This window comes from Panulirus ornatus, chromosome 65 (assembly GCF_036320965.1).
Source record: "Panulirus ornatus isolate Po-2019 chromosome 65, ASM3632096v1, whole genome shotgun sequence".
NCBI classification, from domain to species: domain Eukaryota; kingdom Metazoa; phylum Arthropoda; class Malacostraca; order Decapoda; family Palinuridae; genus Panulirus; species Panulirus ornatus.
This window is the reverse complement of record NC_092288.1, coordinates 16,960,448-16,987,899: the sequence shown is the minus strand read 5'-3', so window position 1 is coordinate 16,987,899 and position 27,452 is coordinate 16,960,448. Positions and strand designations below refer to the sequence as shown.

The 27,452-nt window shown below is 42.5% G+C and overlaps 1 protein-coding gene across 1 annotated transcript in view; it reads right to left on the bottom strand.

Moving 5' to 3' along the window:
• Positions 1–27,452, bottom strand: part of LOC139746556 (adenylate cyclase type 6-like) — a 1,154,491-nt gene that overhangs the window by 193,187 nt on the left and 933,852 nt on the right. The window contains 1 exon segment of the mRNA XM_071657911.1: positions 21,797–21,943. Within this exon segment, the coding sequence (XP_071514012.1) occupies positions 21,797–21,943 (147 nt within the window).

Here is a 27,452-nt window from a genome sequence, read left to right as displayed (position 1 = left end):
AATTCATCTGGCATTAGTCTCTAGTTTATGCGAAAAATGAAGATTAAAGCTGACAGCTACTTAGTTCGAACCCATTTTGCTGCATACTTAACACGAATGGAATTTTCGACATTTGAAAAAAAAATAAAACTGCTGATATGCCATCTGCATATTTCGATCAAACAGAGGATGGTGAACGGTGAATCATTTATCGTGAATGTCAATTCTCATTTTCGATTTTCTTTGGCTTTATGATTCGTTTCGGTAACCGCGGTCTCGTAACCAAGCACTTAAAATGAATTTTCTTATTTATGCATATATATATATATATATATATATATATATATATATATATATATATATATATATATATATATATATATATATATATATATAAGAGTGGAAGTCGAGAACATTATCTCGGAAAGCAAAAATGGGTATGTTTGAAGGAATAGTGGTTCCAACAATGTTGTATGGTTGCGAGGCGTGGGCTATGGATAGAGTTGTGCGCAGGAGGATGGATGTGCTGGAAATGAGATGTTTGAGGACAATGTGTGGTGTGAGGTGGTTTGATCGAGTGAGTAACGTAAGGGTAAGAGAGATGTGTGGAAATAAAAAGAGCGTGGTTGAGAGAGCAGAAGAGGGTGTTTTGAAGTGGTTTGGGCACATGGAGAGAATGAGTGAGGAAAGATTGACCAAGAGGATATATGTGTCAGAGGTGGAGGGAACGAGGAGAAGAGGGAGACCAAATTGGAGGTGGAAAGATGGAGTGAAAAAGATTTTGTGTGATCGGGGCCTGAACATGCAGGAGGGTGAAAGGAGGGCAAGGAATAGAGTGAATTGGAGCGATGTGGTATACCGGGGTTGACGTGCTGTCAGTGGATTGAATCAAGGCATGTGAAGCGTCTGGGGAAAACCATGGAAAGCTGTGTAGGTATGTATATTTGTGTGTGTGGACGTATGTATATACATGTGTATGGGGGGGGGGGGTTGGGCCATTTCTTTCGTCTGTTTCCTTGCGCTACCTTGCAAACGCGGGAGACAGCGACAAAGTATAAAAAAAAAAATATATATATATATATATATATATATATATGACGTATGAACCAATGCATGAAGTAATATGGACCATTAAGTAGGTTTACAAATGGCCTTCCGACACACATACAAAGCCCTCCTTTTAGGCCTTCCTTCAGCACCTCCTTTGCTTCTATACAATTTCCCTTGTGTGTCTACTGTCCTCATCCACCATCATCTTCTGTATCCAGTCTGATCATTCAGCATCCTTTCTGGGTCCAGTCTGTTGACGCAGCATCCCTTCTGTGTCTTGCTTTATCATCCAGCCTCCTACCTGTGTCCAGTCTGTTCATCCATTACCTTCTCTGTGTCCAGCCTGATGATTCACGCATCCCTTCTGTGTCCAATACTCTTCTTTGTACCGGTATTGTCATCCACTAATCCCTCTGTCCTCAGTCCTTTCATCCAGCCCCAAGCCTTTCTGTGTCCAACCTGCCCATCAGATACCACCTTCTGTATCTCACTTCCTCATCCGTCACTCCCTTTGCGTCCCGACTCCTCGTCCAGCAGCCTCTGGACTACCACTCCTCCTCCTACGTCCCGACCCTTCCTCCAGTAGCCTCACCTGGTGAAAATTCCCCTCCTCCCCCGCCTCCTTACCTGCTCGTACTCTCCAGGTCATCTCACGGATGTCATACTCACATAACCTTTTTTTCTGGTGTGGGCCGCAGCTTCTCCCCTTTCATTAGCCCACGTCACAACATGATCATATTTCCTTCCATTTGCTCGGCGCCAGAGCACGCCAGCAGCCGCCTCCTGCCTGGCTGATGAGAGTCTCCCACACGCATGGACCCTTCCCCAGCTGGGTATGGGGATCCGTAGAAGAGGTGAAGTTGCCAACCACCTCCATCTTCAGCGCAGCTGTGGGAGCCTTCCCATCTCCTCCCCCCCCCCCCCCCCCCTCTCTCTCTCTCCCCCGTACCTTTCTTTGGAACTGTATCATATATTTTTTTTTCCTCCCTTTCGATGTCTTATAAGCCTCTCTCCACCTAATTCCAGGGACCCATCTCCTCCTACAGCCACTGACAGAGGAAGACGAAAATCACAGGATACCTTCCAAATAAGACTTGATATTAATCCAAGGCTCATCTCTCAATAGGCCCCCCACACAACAAGCACGCTGCCACCAGGACAGGCTGTCTTTTCCTCACCTCCTCAAAGGCTTTCCTGATACATTCTACATATATATATTTCCCTCCCTATACAAAGCTACGTTCATCAGTCTCCCTCCTCATTTCTTTCCTGTTTGTAGAGGCTACATTATTTTCCTACCACCTTTCCAGTCACTCGTTTAGAATTGCTAGCAAGCTATCATCTTCGTCAGCCACATCCCTACGCCTATGATCTGTTCTCTCCATAATATTTGTTATATTTGTTATATTTGTCTTTTCAATTCAGATCTCCACACACACACACACACACACACACACATGGGCAAAGTCTCTTACGAGAAGTCAGAGGTAAATTGTATAAGGCTTCCATGTAGGCTTGGGGATCCACTGGCATGACTCTTTATAAGATCTCGACAAGGTGGTGGAGAACTAAGTCACTTGGTGAAGTTTAGCTCAGGGAAAAAAAGACATTACCTAATGATAGACTTACGACTACGTACGACTAATTTTGCTACTACTACTACTACTACTACTACTACTACCACTGATACCACAACTACTTTTTCTTTCATACTATTTGCCATTTCCCGCGTTAGCAAGGTAGCGTTAAGAACAGAGGACTGGGCCTCTGAGGGAATATCCTCACCTGGCCTCGTTCTCTGTTCCTTCTTTTGGAAAATCAAAAAAAAACGAGAGGGGAGGATTTCCAGCCCCCCGCTCCCTCCCCTTTTAGTCGCCTTCTACGACAGGCAGGGAATACGTGGGAAGTATTCTTTCTCCCCTATCCCCAGTAGTAGTCGTCCCATATTATATTGAGGCATTTCATTTCCAGTGCTCCCACCATCTTACTTTGTTTTGAAACACTTGAGACTCACATCCATACAACACTACCGGGACTACTGTTACCCCGAAGCTTACCTCCTCTCCCAGCCTGTGATACAATTCAGCCTTAGTGGTTCCATCATCTGTCATATCCACTCCCAATTACCTCCTGCTCTCCTTTTCCTGCAGGTCTTTCTCATTCATGTGTACTACACTCACACCGTACAGTCACGTCTTCCTGCTAGACATCATTACTTTTCTTCACATTTACTCTCAACTTTCTTTTTTACACACCTCTCAAACTCTGGATCTCCAGAGTTTGACCCCATTTTCGATCATACCATTAAACACAGTTAATAGAGAAGGTCAGAGAAGGGCATCAAAGATGGTTTCAAAAGTAATAGAAATGAGTTACAGGGAAAAGTTATGCGCTATTGATATTCTTACCATGCAAATAGAGAGAAGTGAGGGATGACCTGATCATAATATTCAAGTTTTTAAATTAGAATTATGATATGGATAGCAAGCAGTTCTTTCTATATATGTAGGAATGGGATATCCAGTGGACAAAACGTGAATCTTAAGCAAGCAACTTGTAAGAAGATAAGTAAAGAAGTACTTTTATAGTATGATAGTGGTGGATGAATGGGATAAACTTAAAGAGGACGTGGTAAAAGTGGACAACATATACATGTTTGAAAGGTTGTACGATAGAAGAAGACGTTCATGAAATGGGGGTCCCACGAGTGGAAAACTTTTTCTTCGGGCAGTACATATAAGTAGTAACACACACACACACACACACACACACACGCACACACACACGCGCGCGCACTCTGTTCAAACAATACCTTAGAGCAAGGGTAACTGTAGAGAAGTGCATGACGCTGTTGTTCATGTATAATCATAAAAAGACTTAACGAACAATCAGTAAACACGATCAGAATGATACGTGACACAGTCACACACGCACTTCTCAGGGATGGTAAAGTGGTAACAATGAGGGACTCCAACTGTAAGGAGAGAGAGAGAGAGAGAGAGAGAGAGAGAGAGAGAGAGAGAGAGAGAGAGAGAGAGAGAGAGAGAGAGAGAGAGAGAGAGAGAGAGACTGGAGGAATTTCGAGTGTCACGGAGACAGAGAGTCATGGAGACTCAAGTTCTGAAGAGTGTATACAGGAGAATCTCTTATACCAACATCTCAACCAACACAGTAGGATGTGAGGAACGGATACCACTATCATCAGTTGATCATATACGATACCTGCATCAATGTCATCGTGTTGTGCATTGTGTTTGTATATGCTGTATATGGGGTCATAAAAAGCGCAGAGGTAAAACCGCCATCAAAGGTAAGACACATTCGTGGAAACGACACAGAACTCCACAATTTCTATGGTTACCCAAGTTGGAAAATGAAGTACAGTAGCCAGGAACCATAGCATTGTTGTGGACCGTTCTGTGAACTTTACAATCTAGTAGTATGAACATAGGTATTTCTTGCCTCAACCACAAAGGGAAGGTTCGAGAAAAAAGACGTGAAAAAGTGAAGGAGCCTCGCAGAGGACAGTGACAAAGATATAGGTGACACTCCAGCCAGCCAACATATATAAGGTATAAGAGCGCAAGAAATGAATATAGCGAGATAAGAATAGAGTAACAGAGAAACTTTGAAAAGTACTTCGTGGAAATGGCGGGGGATAATTCGAAACTTTCCCACAAATTAATCTGGAGGAAATTGTCTATGAAAGAGCTATTAATCAGGCTAGGGTATTCAGCGGCAAAAGTTATTGAGGAGGACATAAGGTTATATGAGGAAATGAATGAGAAGCTCAAAGGCCTCTTCCTCAGTGTGAGACACTATAGCCCTAACACGATGAGATGGAGCAGGGAGGAGGGCTTGGAAGGCATTCAGATACCCAGGAAAGACGTAGCCAGAATATGAACGGGACTTGAACCATATAAGATTCATAGTTCTTATGTAAACTCTCTGTTTATTGTGTACACGGACAGTTGACAGTCGACTTGAAATGATGATCAAGGTGGAACCGGGAAAACAATAAAGTGTAATGGGAGTGGTGGAAGGCAAAGGTCATGTTGAACATAAGAACGATGACCGGGAGGAGGAGCTAAGACACAGGAGGGGTCTCCTTGACTGGTGTGGTCTGTAAAGTGCTGGAAAAGATTATCAGAAGGCAACTAGGCAGTTTCCTGCAGTTGGGAAACTATATAAGTGAGAGACGACACAGTTTCAGGGTAAAAAAGACAATGCATAGCGAACTTACTAGATTTCTACGAGTGAGTGAGCTCAGTTTTGCAAAAATAAAAGTTGGATCCTCTGTATCTGGGCTGGCAGAAAGGAATGATACTGCACCGCACAGGAGATGGTGAAGAAACTGTACAGTAAGGTTCTGTAAAATGCTAACTGCTGGCAATGTAAGCCTGGTGTGACTTGACCGGTGTTGACCCCGTTGCTCATGGATGCAAGACGAAGGGTATTCGATTACTTATAATCGAGTAGTCATCTCCCTATTAGGGGCGATCGTAGCCAAACCGTTATGTTCCCAATACCACGCAAAAGGTCTTGGGTTCGAATTCTGGCTGATGGAGGGTATTGTGTATTCTATGAAAGTACGCATTCAGATGTACTATATATATATATATATATATATATATATATATATATATATATATATATATATATATATATATATATATATATATATATATATATCTTTTTTTTTCTTTTTTTTTGCTTTGTCGCTGTCTCCCGCGTTTGCGAGGTAGCGCAAGGAAACAGACGAAAGAAATGGCCCAACCCACCCCCATACACATGTATATACATACGTCCACACACGCAAATATACATACCTACACAGTTTTCAATGGTTTACCCCAGACGCTTCACATGCCCTGATTCAACGCAAGGGAACAGACGAAAGAAATGGCCCAACCCACCCCCATACACATGTATATACATACGTCCACACACGCAAATATACATACCTACACAGCTTTCAATGGTTTATCCCAGACGCTTCATATGCCCTGATTCAATCCACTGACAGCACGTCAACCCCGGTATACCACATCGATCCAATTCACTCTATTCCTTGCCCTCCTTTCACCCTCCTGCATGTTCAGGCCCCGATCACACAAAATCTTTTTCACTCCATCTTTCCACCTCCAATTTGGTCTCCCACTTCTCCTCGTTCCCTCCACCTCCGACACATATATCCTCTTGGTCAATCTTTCCTCACTCATTCTCTCCATGTGCCCAAACCATTTCAAAACACCCTCTTCTGCTCTCTCAACCACGCTCTTTTTATTTCCACACATCACTCTTACCCTTACGTTACTTACACCACACATTGTCCTCAAACATCTCATTTCCAGCACATCCATCCTCCTGCGCACAACTCTATCCATAGCCCACGCCTCGCAACCATACAACATTGTTGGAACCACTATTCCTTCAAACATGCCCATTTTTGCTTTCCGAGATAATGTTCTCGACTTCCACACATTCTTCAAGGCTCCCAGGATTTTCGCTCCCTCCCCCACCCTATGATCCACTTCCGCTTCCATGGTTCCATCCGCTGCCAGATCCACTCCCAGATATCTAAAACACTTTACTTCCTCCAGTTTTTCTCCATTCAAACTTACCTCCCAATTGACTTGACCCTCAACCCTACTGTACCTAATAACCTTGCTCTTATTCACATTTACTCTTAATTTTCTTCTTTCACACACTTTACCAAACTCAGTCATCAGCTTCTGCAGTTTCTCACATGAATCAGCCACCAGCGCTGTGTCATCAGCGAACAACAACTGACTCACTTCCCAAGCTCTCTCATCCACAACAGACTTCATACTTGCCCCTCTTTCCAAAAGTCTTGCATTCACCTCCCTAACAACCCCATCCATAAACAAATTAAACAACCATGGAGACATCACACACCCCTGCCGCAAACCTACATTCACTGAGAACCAATCACTTTCCTCTCTTCCTACACGTACACACACACATACACACACACACACATTTCTTTTTTTTTTTTTTTTTTTTATACTTTGTCGCTGTCTCCCGCGCTTGCGAGGTAGCGCAAGAAAACAGACGAAAGAAATGGCCCAACCCCCCCAATACACATGTATATACATACGTCCACACACGCAAATATACATACCTACACAGCTTTCCATAGCTTACCCCAGACGCTTCACATGCCTTGATTCAATCCACTGACAGCACGTCAACCCCGGTATACCACATCACTCCAATTCACTCTATTCCTTGCCCTCCTTTCACCCTCCTGCATGTTCAGGCCCCGATCACACAAAATCTTTTTCACTCCATCTTTCCACCTCCAATTTGGTCTCCCTCTTCTCCTTGTTGCCTCCACCTCCGACACATATATCCTCTTGGTCAATCTTTCCTCACTCATCCTCTCCATGTGCCCAAACCACTTCAAAACACCCTCTTCTGCTCTCTCAACCACGCTCTTTTTATTTCCACACATCTCTCTTACCCTTACGTTACTCACTCGATCAAACCACCTCACACCACACATTGTCCTCAAACATCTCATTTCCAGCACATCCATCCTCCTGCGCACAACTCTATCCATAGCCCACGCCTCGCAACCATACAACATTGTTGGAACCACTATTCCTTCAAACATACCCATTTTTGCTTTCCGAGATAATGTTCTCGACTTCCACACATTCTTCAAGGCCCCCAGGATTTTCGCCCCCTCCCCCACCCTATGATCCACTTCCGCTTCCATGGTTCCATCCGCTGCCAGATCCACTCCCAGATATCTAAAACACTTCACTTCCTCCAGTTTTTCTCCATTCAAACTCACCTCCCAATTGACTTGACCCTCAACCCTACTGTACCTAATAACCTTGCTCTTATTCACATTTACTCTTATATATATATATATATATAGATATATATATATATATATATATATATATATATATATATATATATATATATATATATATATATCAGTCGATTCTATATCAAACAACTGAAATGTAAATATCCTTACGCAACACATTTGCATGTAATAACTGACACTAAAAAAACATTTTCCCCCAACCCCAGGCGAGGCAGTGCGTGGATAACGAACGACAATAGTGTTACACAGCTAACAGTAAACACAATGGGCCACTGTAGCACCTTACGTTAAACCGTCTGCGTCTCGCGTGATCCCGTCAGCAATGGTGAAGTCAATGTACATATGGTTTGCAAATGGCCAACGTTTTACCAGGAGATCTATCGTCATCATTTTCTTTGTTGAGCGGGCTACAATATATATATATATATATATATATATATATATATATATATATATATATATATATATATATATATATATATATATATATATATATATATTATCCCTGGGGATAGGGGAGAAAGAATACTTCCCACGTATTCCCTGCGTGTCGTAGAAGGCGACTAAAAGGGGAGGGAGTGGGTGGCTGGAAATCCTCCCCTCTCGTTTTTTTTTAATTTTCCAAAAGAAGGAACAGAGAAGGGGGCCAGGTGAGGATTTTCCCTCTAAGGCCCAGTCCTCTGTTCTTAACGCTACCTCGCAAATGCGGGAAATGGCGAATAGTATGAAAAAAAAAAAAAAAAAAATATATATATATATATATATATATATATATATATATATATATATATATATATATATATATATATATATACCTCTTTGTTCTAGTGTTTTGATCTGGCGGAAAAAAAAAAAAAAGGTCTCTGAAGTAAACATTGCCATTGCTTTTGTGTGGAGCTCTGCGTGGCGTTTTGTGACAATGGAAATCCGCAGATCACCTGAGCTGGTAAGGACTCTTTTCGGAAATGAAATTCGCTTTCTCTCAGCTCATTGGGTCTGCCCTGAGACCAGTGACTGAGGATATACAATATCAAAGTATGGGTTCGACACGAAAAAAAAAAAAAAGAAATGTACTAACGCAGATGCCTTTATTCATGACAATTGAAATTCTTGCATTTAGAAGCATTTCTCTTTCCTTTATAGCTTCCTAAAATGGGGTATACTTTCTGTACTGATAACTCCTCTGTACTCCAGCTAATTGCAATGTACTCTGTTAAGTGTTAAACCATACGTTTTAAAAGCTAACTGTAAATCTTTATGGTCTGGTCATACCTTTGTGTATGTGTAAAGTGAGTCATGTGATGAATTCTTAAAGCGTGAGAAAGACCGTCTCCTGCTGGGCCTGTTGCTGGGGCGTCTGTGACCTTTTGTGTTTCGCTCCACAGAATGGATGTCGTGGGATATGTGAGCAATGCAAGAAATTTGTAACGTGAAGAAAGATGAATTCCACAGATTGTGTTGACATAAGAAAGCCAGCTGATATATATATATATATATATATATATATATATATATATATATATATATATATATATATATATATATATATATATATATATATATATAATGGTATAGTGGGTGGCAGAGAGGTAGAGAATCTTCGATCAATAAGGTATTCGGAAGGTTAACGAGTTGCTTCAGTTACCCAGCATTGCAATGGTTGTTATATTCCCTTCCTTGGTCCAGAATGCTGGATTTCCTTTCTGTTGCACTCTGTACATGTAGGTTGCTGGAACTCAATCCACAAACTCGCACTTGCTTGCTTTATCACACGCACGCAAACACACACACACACACACACACACACACACACACACACACACACACACACACACACACACACACACACACACACACACACACACACACACACACAAATTTTGATAACACGTAACTGACGTGACACTTTGTCGTGAAATGAAAATCTTCATTTTCATTTCACAAAAAAAAAAGTGCCTGAAAACCCAGCCAGACAAATACACCCCCAGCGATGTGTCAGAACGGGGCTACAGGTCGAGGAGGACTGAATGGTTCCCAGTGTCCTCTTTACCATTATCTAGAGATTGGCATCTGCCACACTTCTAATTAGCTCCAATACCTGGATTTTTTTTCTCTCCATTTTTGCAGGATATTTTTGCTCTCTATCCTTACCAGATCATCTCCTCCTTGACACCTAGCTGTCCAAGGCTGTCTCTCCTGTTCACTGACAAATCTTTTTATAATAAAATCTCTATCAAGCTGTCCATCCTTAAGGGTGGTATTTGTGCTTAATGTTGTATAAAATCACCTTCTTGCTTGCCTCATAGACCTTGAGTCTCCCATCTTTAAAGCTATTTGGGTCAAGTTTTCTTTATCCCTATAACTTTGTTTTTATGTTTCGTATATTCGACACTCTCCTTACATTTTCCTTTCAGACGATATGACAGAGAGTATGAGGGATTTTCGAGAATGCCTTTCATGCCTTGTCTCATACAGGCAGCCCTGCTTTGCTTAGATATATTTCTCACTGTACATAATGTAGAGTACACTATTCTCAAACATTTATGATTCACTTTAATTGTCTTATATTTTGGAAGTAATTACTATGGAGAGCATCAAGAGTAATCATTAAAACCTGTGCCTCGCATTTACCCTTACCAACCCATACTACAAAATAGGGATCGTTTTAAAATCCATGGGACCCAACCGTAGACATAGAGTATTTGTTGGTTATACAAATCCCCTTCGATCTGACGTCCTACTTCGAGGTATTGCTTTCTTTCCATCCACACATTAGAATTCAATGCGCAGGAGACTTCAATACACACCACAAAGACTTGGAGCGGATCGATTTTGGATAGATAACTCCAGCAAAGTCAAACTCCTTCCATTGTTACTTCTCGACGACGATCTGGAACGTCTTATCTTTCATGACCTGATTTTTGGCACTTCAAACTGGGCACATCTGCCTCACCCTCCCGAAACGCCAACTTTAGTGCTTTTGAAGGATTCGATAGTCTTCCTCGCAACGTCTTTTGTACTAACTTTCCATCGGACCAGTACTGCTTTGTGAGCTGAGATAGTGGAAGTCACCATAAACTTGTCTACGTCCCGCCTTCCAACGATTCATTCTTACCTCAGTCATAGTTTGATGGTTTTAGCTCTAGTGCCTGTCGCATCAAAGGTAAGAGCAAATAAGGCCACGAATCTCTTCCCCTCTCCTACATTCTAACTGCTGTCTTTCATAGAGTCAAAGACACTTCACCCACCCCCAAAAAAGCGTACTCTGTTGACCTCTTCTTTAAGTGATAAATCATTACGATCCTTAACCAAATTCCTCTCTGGTAACTCCTACATATCACCATTTTCTCCTCATTGATAACATACTCAGTGTATAGATAATTCTTCAACTGCACAACTCAGCAACTTCTTTTCCTCTAATTTCTCTTCGGATGATTCCATGTATAGTCCTTCCTTTCCTCCCCCGTCCCTCCATCTCATCCAACTGAGTCTATGCCATCTTTAGAAAATTCATCTTGCAAGGCCCTTCAAATACTCCCCCAGCTAAAAGTTTGGATGACATACCCTCCTCGTGTCCTAAAAGTGTGAGCCTCTCAGCTAACACCGACCCTTGCTCGCTTATTTTGTCTGGAGACCCAAAATTTTCCTTCTTCTTGTAAGCATGCCTTGGTGCAGCCCATCCCTGTGGTAGGAGACCGCTCTTATTCTTCTAATCGCCTTCACTTCTATTTTCACAAAAGTATTTTAGTCTTTTCTTAGGTTTCACTTTTATAAAAGACAAAGAAATTCATTCTCTTCCTTCACATGACCTATAAGGCCCTCAACTCTTCGGGAATTTGGCGAATCTCTTGTTGCGGCCCCTCGACATCTCTCCACAGCATTTTACAGGGTGTGACATGTCTTTGCTTTCTGGACTTTCCTTCCTTTGGTGTTTCTCTTCCTGGCACTTCCATCTTGGTAGTCGTTGATGGAACGACTTCTTCCTTCCATCAAACAGCTGTGTCCATGGAGTTCTGTCATATAGCCCAGCCTCTTTCTTCTCTCCATCACTGATGTTTCTTCAACCACAAACTCTATGAACTCTTACGCAGATGCTTCCTTATCGGCTCTTCCTCACACTTCCTGACTCTAACACTCGTGTTTTTTCCCTACACTAAACTCATGATTTCTTTTGATATAGACCTGTGGAGCTCCCTGAATTAAGCAGCAACTTGGTTAAATTCAAAAAGGCTAAAATGCAATTTCTACTTATATGTCTTTCTAGGCCAGACCACCTCGCTTGCGCCTTGGATCTGTGTGGTCCTAGTATCTATGTAACTTTAATTCTCAATTTTTTTTTTTCAAAATACTACGCCTCAACTTTGCAATAACATAAACATGTTGGGCGTAATAACATCCTCGCATCTAACCTGATAACCCCACATGGTAAACATCACCAAATCTGTTTTCCAAAATCTGGGAACGCTGTACTGGTGACGAGATCAGTTTACTTCTGCGCGGTTACTTAACATACCTTCACGGGTTTCATGGCCCCTAGTAATGAATATTAATCATCTTCTCTATTTCTAAGCCAGATCGGAGTCAGAATCCTTCTCCTTTTTCAACTCTCCTACTTTCACTTCACTTCAACCATATATATATATATATATATATATATATATATATATATATATATATATATATATATATATATATATACATGGGGTGTTCAGTGTTGTAAATGGAAATGGTGAAGAGCTTGTAGTGTTGTGCGCTGAAAAAGGACTGGTGATTGGGAATACCTGGTTTAAAAAGCGAGATATACATAAGTATACGCATGTAAGTAGGAGAGATGGCCAGAGAGCGTTATTGGATTACGTGTTAATTGATAGGCGCGCGAAAGAGAGACTTTTGGATGTTAATGTGCTGAGAGTGGCAACTGGAGGGATGTCTGATCATTATCTTGTGGAGGCGAAGGTGAAGATTTGTAGAGATTTTCAGAAAAGAAGAGAGAATGTTGGAGTGAAGAGAGTGGTGAGAGTAAGTGACCTTGGAAAGGAGGCTTGTGTGAGGAAGTACCAGGAGAGACTGAGTATAGAATGGAAAAAGGTGAGAACAATGGAAGTAAGGGGAGTGGGGGAGGAATGGGATGTATTTAGGGAAGCAGTGATGGCTTGCGCAAAAGATTCTTGTGGCATGAGAAGCGTGGGAGGTGGGTTGATTAGAAAGGGTAGTGAGTAGTGGGATGAAAAAGTAAGATTGTTAGCGAAAGAGGAGAGAGAGGCTTTTGGAAGATTTTTGCAGGGAAATAATGCAAATGACTGGGAGATGTTTAAAAGAAAGAGGCAGGAGGTCAAGAGAAAGGTGCAAGAGGTGAAAAAGAGGGCAAATGAGAGTTGGGGTGAGAGAATATCATTAAATTCTAGGGAGAATAAAAAGACGTTTTGGAAGGAGGTAAATAAAGTGTGTAAGACAAGGGAACAAATGGGAACATCAGTGAAGGGGGCTAATGGGGAGGTGATAACAAGTAGTGGTGATGTGAGAAGGAGATGGAGTGAGTATTTCGAAGGTTTGTTGAATGTGTTTGATGATAGAGTGGCAGATATAGGGTGTTTTGGTCGAGGTGGTGTGCAAAGTGAGAGGGTTAGGGAGAATGATTGGGTAAATAGAAAGGAGGTAGTAAAAGCTTTGCAGAAGATGAAAGCCGGCAAGGTAGCGGGTTTGGATGTTATTGCAGTGGAATCTATTAAAAAAGGGGGGTTACTATATTGTTGACTGGATGGTGAGGTTATTTAATGTATGTATGACTCATTGTAAGGTGCCTGAGGATTGGCGGAATGCTTGCATAGTGCCATTGCACAAAGGCAAAAGGGATAAAAGTGAGTGCTCAAATTACAGAGGTATAAGATTGTTGAGTATTCCTGGTTAATTATATAGGAGGATATTGATTGAGAGGGAGAAGGCATGTACAGAGCATCAGATTGGGGAAGAGCAGTGTGGTTTCAGAAGTGGTCAAAGATGTGTGGATCAGGTGTTTGCTTTGAAGGATGTATGCAAGAAATAGAAAAGCAAATGGATTTGTATGTAGCATTTATGAATCTGGAGAAGGCATATGATAGAGTTGATAGAAATGCCCTGTGGAAGGTATTAAGAATATATGGTGTGGGAGGCAAGTTGTTAGAAGCAGTGAAAAGTTTTTATCGAGGACGTAAGGCATGTGTACGTGTAGGAAGCGAGGAAAGTGATTGGTTCTCAGTGAATGTAGGTTTGCGGCAGGGGTCCGTGATGTCTTCATGGTTGTTTAGTTTGTTTATGGATGGGGTTGTTAGGAGGTGAATGCAATAGTTTTGGAGAGAGGGGCAAGTTACAGTCTGTTGTGGATGAGAGAGCTTGTGAAGTGAGTCAGTTGTTGTTCGCTGATGATACAGCGCTGGTGGCTGATTCGGGTGAGAAACTGCAGAAACTGGTGACTGAGTTTGGTAAAGTGTATGAAAGAAGAAAGCTGAGAGTAAATGTGAATAAGAGCAAGATTATTAGGTACAGTAGTGTTGAGAGACAAGTCAATTGGGAGGTAAGTTTGAATGGAGAAAAACTGGAGGAAGTGAAGTGTCTTGGATATCTGGGAGTGGATTTGACAGCGGATGGAACCCCTACATCGCTGACACTGTCCTACACCGCCAGTCCATCAATTGTAACATGTCAAAAAATAATCCTATAGGTTACTCAACGCAGGAAAATATGATAAGGATTCATACATTTATTAAGAGAATGACGTCACTGAATTCATGATACATTTCAGGATTCATGAGTTTAAGGATCATCTCACGGAGGAAAGAAATGAATGAGATAAGATAGGAATGAATAAAAGTGGAATAAAAATTGAGCAAATACAAGGTTATGCTCGGCATGACACTGCGTCTCATTACTGTGCTACCGCTGGCTACTTAAAAGTTGGGCCATTTGATTTCTATTTCTTGCCTTACACAGCTAAACCTTGGAACTTTTTACCTTCTCATATCTTTCCTAACAGCTACGATCTGACTCATTTCAAATGAGATGTTGTATACTAACAGCAAAACTCATGGATTTCTTTCCTCTTCTCTTCACACTGCCCTGTGTCTTTAGCCGGATTCATACATTACTCTCAGATTCATGCCGTCTGAACCTTTGTGTGCCCGCTCCTGTGGACGGTTTCTGCATCCTCCTTCACCACCATCAATCCTTCCTTCTATAGCTACCCTCCATTCCTCATCCCCTCTACTCCTTCCTTCCCTTGCCATAATACCCTGAACGGTGGATTGGCATTCTTCTGTGGTACAACCTACCCGCTGAAAGCAAAATGTTTTCCTTAAAAATTCACTTATTACCTCAGGAGCCAGCAATGTGTATTTGTGAATAGAGGTTAATCTACGTGAGTTTGGCAAGTTCTTGCTCTGGCAACTTGCTTAGCATGTCCTCAGACAGGTAAACAAAAGACAGGACCGCCTTTATGTGGTATTAATATTAGGGTCTGACCTTGATGAGGACATTTGTTCGTAAGCGGAGCCCAGAACATAAAGCAGAAGAAAGAAAATAAAGCTGACTTTGACGGCCATACAATACCTCATTTCTTGAGTGCAAGATTATATTCAGTTTCGAGACAGAGATTTACCCCCAGCGAGGAAAGCCGCCAACGTAAACACACTGTTGATGCAACTACACATCAAGACAGGGCGGGGATCAATGGAGATCAAAAGAGCTTTGTGGTGCTCAGTTTACCGTAAACCAGGCAATCTCTAGAGCTCCTGGGACGAGGGTACCCAAGCTCCTGCCCTGAGAAGGATTCGAGCAAGACTGACATAGTTGTATTACGGTCTCAGATCCGGGTTCCCAGCATGAAGGGATGTGGATGCAAATTACCTTGTAAGAGGCACAATGGAATTCAAGGACCATATGTGCAGAGTATGTACACGTATGTTTATGGTCTTACACTTAATCTTGAACACCTGAAGAAGGTGTTCAAGATTTTCGACAGGTGATTATAACTTGACAATGACGGTCTTAATGATCCCTGGCAGTCGATAAACAAATTAAGAGATGATCTCTCTCCCCATACTGTACAAGTAGGTAATTCCCAGGTTAGAGTAATCCATTAGATAAACTAAGTCTTTGTAATCATTCCTTACACCTGCAAAAAATACATACAGGTGATAAGCCTGATAAAAGTATAATGCTCTAAGACGATGTTCTCTGCTGTAGGGTAGCATAGTAGAGTAGAGGGCTCCTCCCCACCCACCACTATAGATGGAGACAGTGCAGTAAAGCAGATGCCTCCCTCCCACCCCTTACTAAGGATAGAAACAGGATAATAACACAAGAGGCTCCTCCCCATCCACCACTATTGTTAGAGACAGGAGAATAAATCAGAAGGTTCCTCCCCATCCGTCGCTATTGATAGAGACAGGATAATAAAGCAAGTGATTCCTATATATATTATATATATATATATATATATATATATAGTTTCATGGCGAAATGAGCTTCACTAGATAATACTTTTGCCTTAAAAGGCCGTAGGAGAAACTACGACATTGAAGCAAAACCTGGAAATAGACTGAAAGAAATTTTTCGTCAGTAATCTCAGCATTTTCTCTTTTTGTCGAGATGGAAGCATTTTCTGGAAGCGTGAATGACCGACGGTGATTCTCAAGTGATTTTTATAAAGAAATTTTTTTCTTTTCACGTCAGTGCGTAGGAAAGCAAGATGAACGTCATGACGAAGACGAGGGCATCGAAAGATCATGCGAGATGAGCCCGGATGTCCTCCGCATGTTTCGGAAAAGAAAACGAAAAAGTCTTGGCTGCTCATTTGACGAGGAAGGTAGAGGAGGTGTGGAAGACCCGGGTGATGAAAGCCAAGCAGGGGTGGATTAGCCGAGTTCTGCCGTGGGGGGAAGGAGAGGGAGGGGAGGGGGGAGAAATGAAGATGAGAGGGAGTCATATAAAGCGGAGGCTATACTGAAAGGGCAGGTGTACGATCCAACATGCAGGGGCTGCTGAAAGGGCAGGTGTACGGCCCATCATCCGTGAGTAATGAAAGGGCAGGTGTACAGCCCATCATCCGTGAGTAATGAAAGGGCAGGTGTACGGCCCATCATCCGTGAGTACTGAAAGGGCGGGTGTACGGCCCATCATCCTTGACTACTGAGGGCAGGTGTACGGCCCATCATTCGTGAGTACTGAAAGGGCAGGTGTACGGCCCATCATCCTTGACTACTGAGGGCAGGTGTACGGCCCATCATCCGTGAGTAATGAAAGGGCAGGTGTACGGCCCATCACCCGTGAGTAATGAAAGAGCAGGTGTACGGCCCATCATCCAGAGCTCATGAAAGAGCAGATACGTGAAAGGATCATGAGGGCTACTGAACCTCAGGCATGAAGTAGGTTCTGTAGGCAGGGAAAGTGAGGTGAGGTGTTATAAGACGTGTATTGTGAGTCAGTCTGGAGAGAGGATTTGAACTAAGAAGGTTTTAGACGATGGAGACGAAAGGAGAATCCAGTTCGACATGGCACCGGAATAGGAGCGAATACGAAATAAACAGAAAATGTGATATGTCAAAAGATATGAAAATGCAGACACAGTAAGTGAGCGAAAGGGGAATAATGGATAGATGGATAAGAATAAAGGCAACAAGAATATGCATAGGCGGAGACGAAGAAGGACATGAAAAGAGAGAGAGAGAGAGAGAGAGAGAGAGAGAGAGAGAGAGAGAGAGAGAGAGAGAGAGAGAGAGAGAGAGAGAGCGACAGACAGACAGAGACAGAGACAGACAGACAGACAGACAGACAGACAGACAGAGAGAGAGAGAGAGAGAGAGAGAGAGAGAGAGAGAGAGAGACAGACAGACAGAGAGACAGAGAGAGAGAGAGAGAGAGAGAGAGAGAGAGAGAGAGAGAGAGAGAGAGAGAGAGAGAGAGTGTGTGTGTGTGTGTGTGTGTGTGTGTGTGTGTGTGTCCGTGTGTGTTTGTGTGTCGAGGAGCAAGGGTGGTATAGAGGTGCAGCGACGTGTGCTCAGAAAAGTTTGGACGCCAGTGGAAGCCGTGCTGGGAAAAGGCGTCGCTGGTAAAGATAGAATTCAGGACCAAAACTTATAACGCAAGAAGCTGCAAAAGAAAATTTAATCCAGACCCAAACTGATAACGGGAGGGGAGGCATCGTTGATCAAATTCAGACCTTAACTGATAACGATGAACCCAATGATAAAACTGACAATAAATAATGACGTATCACCATGTACGAATTAATTTACTGATCATATTTATCGATTTTCATCCTAGTAAATGAGGACTATTTATGTCGTTTAATTGTGCTCATAAAGATATAGTAATAAAGTGGGTAAGAGCCAATATGTTAACTGGGATAACAGTCTGGTGTTGGTTAACACTGGTGGTGTCTTGTGCTGTGTGACACCGGTGGTGTCTGTTGCTGTGTGACACTGATGGTGTTTGTTGATTTTTGGAGCTGTGTAATAGTAGTGGCGTCTGATATTGTGTGACACCGGTGGTGTCTGATGCTGTGTGACACCGGTGGTGTCTGCTGCTGTATGACACCGGTGGTGTCTGATGCTGTGTGACACCGGTGGTGTCTGTTGCTGTGTGACACCGGTGGTGTCTGTTGCTGTGTGACACCGGTGATGTCTGATGCTGTGTGACACCGGTGGTGTCTGTTGCTGTGTGACACTGATGGTGTTTGTTGATGTTTGGAGCTGTGTAATAGTAGTGGCGTCTGATATTGTGTGACACCGGTGGTGTCTGATTCTGTGTGACACCGGTGGTGTCTGATTCTGTGTGACACCGGTGGTGTCTGATGCTGTGTGACATCGGTGGTGTCTGATGCTGTGTGACACCGGTGGTGTCTGATGCTGTGTGATATCGGTGATGTCTGAAGTTGTGTGACACCGGTGGTGTCTGGGAGCTGCGGTATTTCATCAGATGATGACAGCATCCTCCTACCATCTGCAATCTTCCATTACATCGCCCTCCAGGTGGCGTCACCTCCCATTACCCCCATCCTACCTCACGTGCAGCGTGGTAGAGGCTCACGCATCGCTTTGTCCTCCCTCGACCCTTCCTGTGACCAGGAGCTACGCTTCAGCCTTCCACATCAACTTGGCCAGACTTTCTACAGTTATAGCTGTTGGAGGTTTGTATGTTCTATGAAGGTGCGCGTTCATATGCACTTTGTTTGTGTGTATGTATATATATATATATATATATATATATATATATATATATATATATATATATATATATATATATATATATATATATATATATATTCCAGACAATATTTCTACCTATGTTTATTTCGCTATCAATAACTACGGTGCAGTTAAAGCCATGCAATTGTTCCATGGAGAACACTCCTCTGTATTGAGATATTATGTTACATTTTCATTATAATTTCCTCTTGAATTATAAGATACTTATCGTTCATTATTGTGGCAGAGGCTGCATGCGACGCACCAGATTAAAGCTGAGTGACTTATGTGACTTATGAGGATAATGAAAATAAAATGGTAGAATGTTCATTTATCATTTTGTTACGAAAAAAAAAAAACATCAGGGTAACTGAATCCCTAGTGAATGCTCAGTGCCATAACCGAGGTGCGACTTAGCCTGGTGACCACATGCGCACAACATGCCAGAGGGAAGGACCCACCTCACCTTGGTATAGGACCTTCACTATTCTAGGAGGAACTGGTGACAACAGTTGGCCAGCCAGAGTCCCACTTCCCCTTCTCCCCAGAAATTCACCCTCCAGCTGCCCAGCGAGCCCCAACCCCTCACCAGGCTGACCTAATCACCCGCGTCTCTACTGTATATCAGATGAGGCGACTTGAATTGCAGAGGCATAGGTAGCAAGAGATCCCCCAACCTCTCACCCCCACCTCGCCCCGATCCCAACCCCCCACCCGCACCCCACCAAACGCCCACCCCCACTCCCGCCACCCAACCCAACCCCCACCCCAACCCCACCCTTGAGAAGTACTTCCCAGCCTTCTCTCGTGGTCTCCAGAGGGACTTTCGACCCTTAAGATCAGCAGTTGGAAAAGCACTGTAATCACCCGCCCCCCAGAGGGTGAGGTTATGGTCCCCTTTTATCAGCATGGGTGAAGTGGGAAACGTGTTTATGTAGTCTATACGGGACACTGGCTGCCAATACTTGGTTATGTAGATATGATGATCACACTTGTCCGTGATGGTAGTATGAAATCGCACTTCAGTAGGAGTTCATACAATCTTATTTAACATGTGGGACGACATGTTTCGTGGAGACACCCCACCTCATCAGGTGCCAGTACTTAACAGAGTTATCTAAATCCCAACATCACACTTGATTCCCGCCGTCCAACACCAATCTGTACAGGCGAACCGCTGGTCTCTTAGTCTGGCAGTAACCGTTGTAAGGGAGAGTGATTAGGGAGGGTCATGTGGCGGGGGTTGACCTGGGTAAACAACTTTTTTTTTACGTTTTCGTGTTTTGTCATTTCTCTCATAATGATTTGGTTAATGTTAGGATGGGCTTTAAGATCGCCTAGTTTTGTAAGTAAATATATTACATGAATGGTAGTTTCTTGGCAGCTCTGATAATGCAGTAATTACTCTCTGCTTGATGATGATAATGATCATCATGATGTAATTACTTTACTACCTGATGATGATAACCATTATTGTAATCATATGGTATAGTTATTACGCTCTTCTTAATAATGGTAATGAAAAGTATATTTCATTTATTATTGTAATTACATTGCAACTACTCTCTTTCATAATGATGAGAGGGAACATTATTTCGTAATCATATTGTAATCATATTTCAGTAATCTGACTGATGATGAAGAATATTATATTGTTTTATGAACGGACAGGTTACAAAGCTATTTTTGTGAATACCTCACACGCTATTGAGTATGCATGGGTCATTCGCTGTTATGGGCAATCTCCTATAGCTATAAATGTATTCATGAATGTACTGTTATATTCAACTGGAATCATTCCTTCACTTATAGCTGATGTATGTCTATATAAACACACCAGGAGCCACCACGAGCCCGCCCGGGGTCAGACCCGCATGGGTACGAATCCTGTGTGCGGCAGTCTGCCCACACTCGGCCCAAGTCTTCATCCTTCCCTCGTGGCTGGTCGATAGATGGTTACCTTGCTTAGCCTAGTGTATGTGTGTGTGTGTGTGTCTGTCTGTCTCTCTGTATGTGTATGCACATATGAGTAAAGATACGGCACATATACACAAGGATAAGAGACAGGACAACACCAGTGTTAGACTTTCTCCCAGTAACACAAATAATGACAGTAGCAACAACATCATTGATCACAAGGGTCTGGCTGTTGAATATCAAGGCCTGGCCTATATTTGACCTTTCCTCCTGTCAGATCAAAGCCTTAGACATCATACCCAAGGGCCAGACTGCCGTGTTTTAGACTCGTATCGTGTTACTAAGGCTCACACCACCGCCCTCTAGACTCACACCAACGTCTTCAAGGCTCATATCACAGTCCTTAAGGTTCACACCAACAGTCCTTAAGGCTAAGACCTTCGCCCTCAAGGTTCATACCATCGTCCTCTAAAGTTCATACCACAGTCCTGAAAGCTCATATTACCGTCCTCAAGGATCATATCATCGCCCTCACAGCCCCCACCACCACAGTCCTCAACGCTCCAACCATAGTACGAAAGGCCTCACACTTCCTACCACAGCCCTCAAGGCTCATACCACAGCCCTCAAGGCTCATACCACAGCCCTCAAGGCTCATACCACAGCCCTCAAGGCTCATACCCTTACACTTCCTACCTCTGTCCTCAAGGCTCGAGCCTTCGTCCTCAAGGAGGAACACACATGCACGTCAACCTCAGCAACTTACGCTATGGCCTCGATCATATCCAGACCCATCTCCACGCAGCAGTGGGCATGGTCCGGCCTGGGCTCCGGCAGGCCACTGACGCAGTAGTAACAGTCTCCTAGCAGCTTGATCCTCAGACAATGGTGCTCTGCCGCGAGACGATCGAACCTGCCGGAGACACAGGACAACATGATCTGTAATAATGATAATACTGATAACAATAATAATAATAATAATAATAATAATAACAATAACAACAACGATAATGATGATAATGATGATAATGATAATAATGATATTGATAATAATAATAATAATAATAATAATAATAATAATAATAATGATAATGATGATAATGATGATAATGATAATAATGATATTGATAATAATAATAATAATAATAATAATAATAATAATAATGATAATAATTATGATAATAATAATAATAATAATGATAATAATAATAATAGTAGTAGTAATAATAAATATCCCTGGGGATAAGGGATTAAGAATACTTCCCACGTATTCCCTGCGTGTCGTAGAAGGCGACTAAAAGGGGAGGGAGCGGGGGGCTGGAAATCCTCCCCTCTCGTTTTTTTTTTTAAATTTTCCAAAAGAAGGAACAGAGGGGGGCCAGGTGAGGATATTCCAAAAAAGGCCCAGTCCTCTGTTCTTAACGCTACCTCGCTAACGCGGGAAATGGCGAATAGTTTAAAAAAAAAAAAAAAAAGTAGTAATAATAATAATAATAATGATAATGATAATAATTATGATAATAATAATGACAATGATAATGATAATAGTAATAACTTATAGTTCATTGAACTGACTGTAGGAAAATGCAAAAAAGTATATAGAGAAAACACGCAAAATATTGACAGTGAGGCTACAAATTCAGTGGACGTGGGGAAGGGGAAGGGAGAAGGTTAACACACCTCCCTCCCACTCCTCTGTTTACACCCCACACTGCAGTTGGCAGTCTACTGATTATTGACGATGTTCACAACGGCTAGACCTGGGCTCCTCTTGTGGTTGGAGTGGGTTGGATGCAAAGTTGTGGTGCCAAACTGTTTCGTAAGACGAGGACGAAACGTGGTGACGTGGGCGAAGTTCAGGGCTATAACACACACCCCAACACAGCTATGTTAACACGGTCTATCATCTATTTGTTCTCGTAACAACAGCGCCGTGGAAATTGGCATATTATTTGCTGTAACAACAAGGTAAATGGTTTTTTTTTACTATACTCCAGCATCGTCTGCTGTTTACTCAAACGCAAGTAAATGCGGTCTATTGTTTGTTGCAACGCAAGGTAAAGCAGTCTATTGTTTACTATAGTACTACTTACTACACAGAGGCACGGGGCCAAAAGCGGGCTATTATTTTTTTTGGACGTAACCGCAAGAGCTCAGAGAACCTCGAGAAATTATTTAGTTAACTCGACATTAAAAAAAAAAATAAATGGCTCTGAGCATTTTAGCTGTTTCATTTTTTTTTTTTTTCATTGAAATTCTACAGTAGCATGAGAGAAAATGGAATGTTCGTTCACCTGTGATGGAACACTTACTGGAGAGAATGGGAGACCTTTGGTCGATTGTAAGAGTACGATCATAGAGCAGGACGGACGACCATTGGTCGACTGGACTTGTATAACCACAGGGCAGGACGGACGACCATTGTTCGAAATATAAACTATTAAACGAGCGACACAATACCTAGCCAGCCAGACCACATCCAGAGTACACTGTACAAGGGTTCCGGTCACCACACTTTACAAAAGACAAACTAAAACAACTACAGAGAAGAGCAACAAGGCTAAGTTCTTCACTCAGATATAAACCTTATAAGACTCAAAAAACCTAAAATCATTTTGTCTTACGAATATAAAAACTATAAGATTACGAGAAGTGGTCAAAATATTTGATCATTTCTCATGATAATTGTTCAACGTGAAATAGAGATATGATGGCAAAAAATCATCATGAAGTTAAATGGAAAGATACGCATTACATATGGAGACAGAAGTTGTCTCAGCAGTAGATATGGACCACTGGAATGAACTAGCAACTGGAAAACCTCGTGGCGAACACTATCACTATACTGAAAACGCATATAAACACTGACATTAATGATGGTATACCTCAGCCAATAAGCCTGTTCCACAATGACATCATGACAAAGATATTTCAATTTCTTGTACTTTTGCAGATAGGCGGATGAAGAAAAAATTGTCATTCTCAGAGTACCCAGTGGATGAATTCAGATCAAAGATATACTGTATAGGCCATTCATTCTTTCCTATGAACTTCCCACGTCAGTGTACTCTCACCATACTATATGACGTACGTCTATGGTTTTTATCTTGCCGGCTGACATGCCAGGGAGAATGGTGGGTGGGGAGAAGGCATCCGATTCACTATCCTCACTCCATCTCATTCCAACACTTAACACAATGAAGATAATTAGTACCATCATAAAATCTGAACCGTCTTGGATACCTCACTCAGATAGCTAGGTCTGGCTCAAAAGAAAATGAGAGTTTTGTTCTGTTGAAGAAAATTCTTCTCATCTGAACAGTGACTCATTACACAAATGACTGATGTCTCAACCTCTACACACATACATGAGAGACTTTTGTCCAGTGAGATGCAACTTATTAGATATCCCAATCTGTCCTAAACATCTGAGCCACTTATCTGACGGCTTAGTGTTGATTCTCTTTCCTTCTTTCATAATTCTCATTTTGGTCTCTACTTCCGACAACTGGCTGCTTGTATGCCACCACTTTTTACCTTGAACACGTTATGCTCTGCTAAACCTGTATCTTCACATGGTTACTGTAGGGACGTTGACAACTCAAGATTGGTCCCTTCAGATTTTTGTTTCTTTCCTTACATCGCTAAATATTGGAACTCTCTTCCTTCTCATGTCTTTCCTAACAGTTACAACCTGGGACTTTTTTAAAAGGCAGGGTTTTCACTTACTCTAACATTCTTTGAATATTTTTTCCTCCTCTCTCTTTCCTCCTTCATCAAGTTCGATTTGTTTATACCTCAGTGATGAACCTTCCTCATGGAGGACCTTTGTCGTAACTGGGACCTACGACGTAGAATGAAAGGAAAATACAATACAGGTTAGGAATTTATGTTTCTGTGACTCCTCAGTAGACAATGTCTTCACACACAACAGGTCTTCTTGTTATCTGTCTCTCCCCTGTACTATCATGGCTGTACCTACCTGTACCTCCATAGGGCAGGACCGCTGGTCAACTGTACCTGTGCGACCACGACGGGGCAGGACAGACGACCACTGGTCAACTGTACCTTTACGATCACAGTACAGGACGAAGCACCAGAGGCCGACTGACAGAAACGCCAGACTTAGAAATAATATAAGACACAGTGTGTATACTGACGGCTGTCTTAACTCTGCTACTGGGAGAACTGGAAGTGCTGCCATCTAGACCCAGCTTAATGGTAATAGAGTTGAGAAGAGTTCTGCAATAAGCAGTCGATCATATACCCTATAAACTGATCTGTTCGCGCACCACTTGCTGAAACCACAACCCAAGACAGTGTAACTATCTCGGATTCTTTTTCCTCACGACTTGCCCTACATATCCTGAGATCGGAATGTAATATACTTGTTTCTAAAGCCAGAGACAGACATGCGAGTATTACTGACGAGGGGAGCATGATAAACTTGGTGCTTTTTTAGGCCACGACATATCTTAAAACCATAACTAAGGAAGAACCCAAAAAGATTCATTTCAGTAGACCGGTTCGAATAGGCATATCAAAACACTACGTCTTATCATGTCTAAACTATGAAGACTTTTTAAGGACAGACTAAACAAACCTTGCAAGACAAGGCAAAACTTCTCAGTTAGTAATAAGACGACGGAAATTCTGAGATATAACTACTTTTTAGAAACTAGCAGACGAACTCACTATATGAAAGACCGAAAGTTTATGTAATGAGGCAACTTTGTACCAGTGGCATAATGAGAAAAAAAATTTTTGCCTCGTGTAGGATTCGAACCCTGGGTAGGGGGCGTCGTGCCACCTCGACCCCAAGGAGGTTAAAAGGCACAGACTCTCTCTCCCAACAGTGTAAGGTAATCATGCTGGTGATCGCGGCAGAAATGGAATGAAAATGAAAAAAAAAAGAATGGGTTGACCATACCTACCATGAACACATGAGGACACCCCACTAACGACCAGTGTCAGGAAGGCCTCCATTGGTAATGAGCAATTGGAATTAGCATAGTTTCCTCGTTCACGGGGCGACTCCGCCAACTCTCACAGTAGTACCCAGTCTAGCTGTGTGTTCTCAGCTCAACCAACTTTCTCTCAGTGGTAACCTTGTCTAGCTTTCTTTTCAGCTCAATGAACCTTCTCTGCTCTACCCTGTCTAGTTTTGTTCTCATCTGACTCAGCACACTCTCTTTCTCTCAGTAGTATCCTACCTCGCTTTGTTCTCAGCTTAACTCTCTCTCTCTCTCTCTCTCTCTCTCTCTCTCTCTCTCTCTCTCTCTCTCTCTCTCTCTCTCTCTCTCTCAGTAGTAACTTACCTCCCTTTGTTCTCAGCTCAGCTAACTCTTTCTCAGCAGTACCCTGTCTCGCTTTAATCCCAACCCAACTAATTCTCTCGGCAGTATCCTACCTCGCTTTGTTGCCAGCTCAACCACCTCTCTCTCTCTCTCTCTCTCTCTCTCTCTCTCTCTCTCTCTCTCTCTCTCTCTCTCTCTCTCTCTCTCTCTCAGCACTGCCGTGCCCAATTTTGATGTCAGCTCAAGCAAGCAGCTCCCTCTGTTGTACCATGTCACACAGCTGCTGGTCCTCAGCGACCATACGCTGCGAACTTAAATCTACTAAACAGTATGACTTACAGCTGGTTAAAAAAAAAAAAAAAAGAAGACCTTTTCCAATGTGAGCTACAATGATCTATCTACCATACTTAGAATCCGTATAGTTGAAAACTAGGAAAGAAACGAGAAGGTGCAGAGTACCAGAGATCAGCAGTGGAAGGAAAGAAACAAACATCACAACGGCCCATACATTGATACAAGTTCTTGTAGGTAAAGTGCAAGGCATCGCCAGAGATGAGCATCACACACACACACACACACACACACACACACACACACACACACACACACACACGCACACACACAAACACACGTTAGTCCATAAATCTCCAACATGGAAGACCAAAGGAAGACGAACTTTGGCCATTCTATCCAAGAACTTGAGTGATCTTCATCTTTCCAGCACCTCTGTCAGCTCTAACATCGTCACGACCTGTGAGTATACGTAAGGTGATCACAGAGTCAGGTTCTCAACTCATGGTTCTTTCATTCCTTCATTTCCTCTGGTCTATAGGCGAGAATGCAGACGTACCTCACAAGGACATTATCAAGGATAAGGAACCTATGAAACACCCTGAGAAACTGAGAGAACTCGACCTTTACGACTTTGAGATATAAAGAGCAAGACGCTTGATGATCTACACAAGACAACATGGTGAGGAGATGAATGGCTGCAGTGTGACTACTGTTCATGAACCTTACCATAGGAGAGAGCAGCAGCAGCAGCTGCACGACCCCAGCCCCATGGGAAATCAACGCCATCCCATCACTGTTTCCCCCAACCCTTTCCCCTAAAGCCTCTTCTCA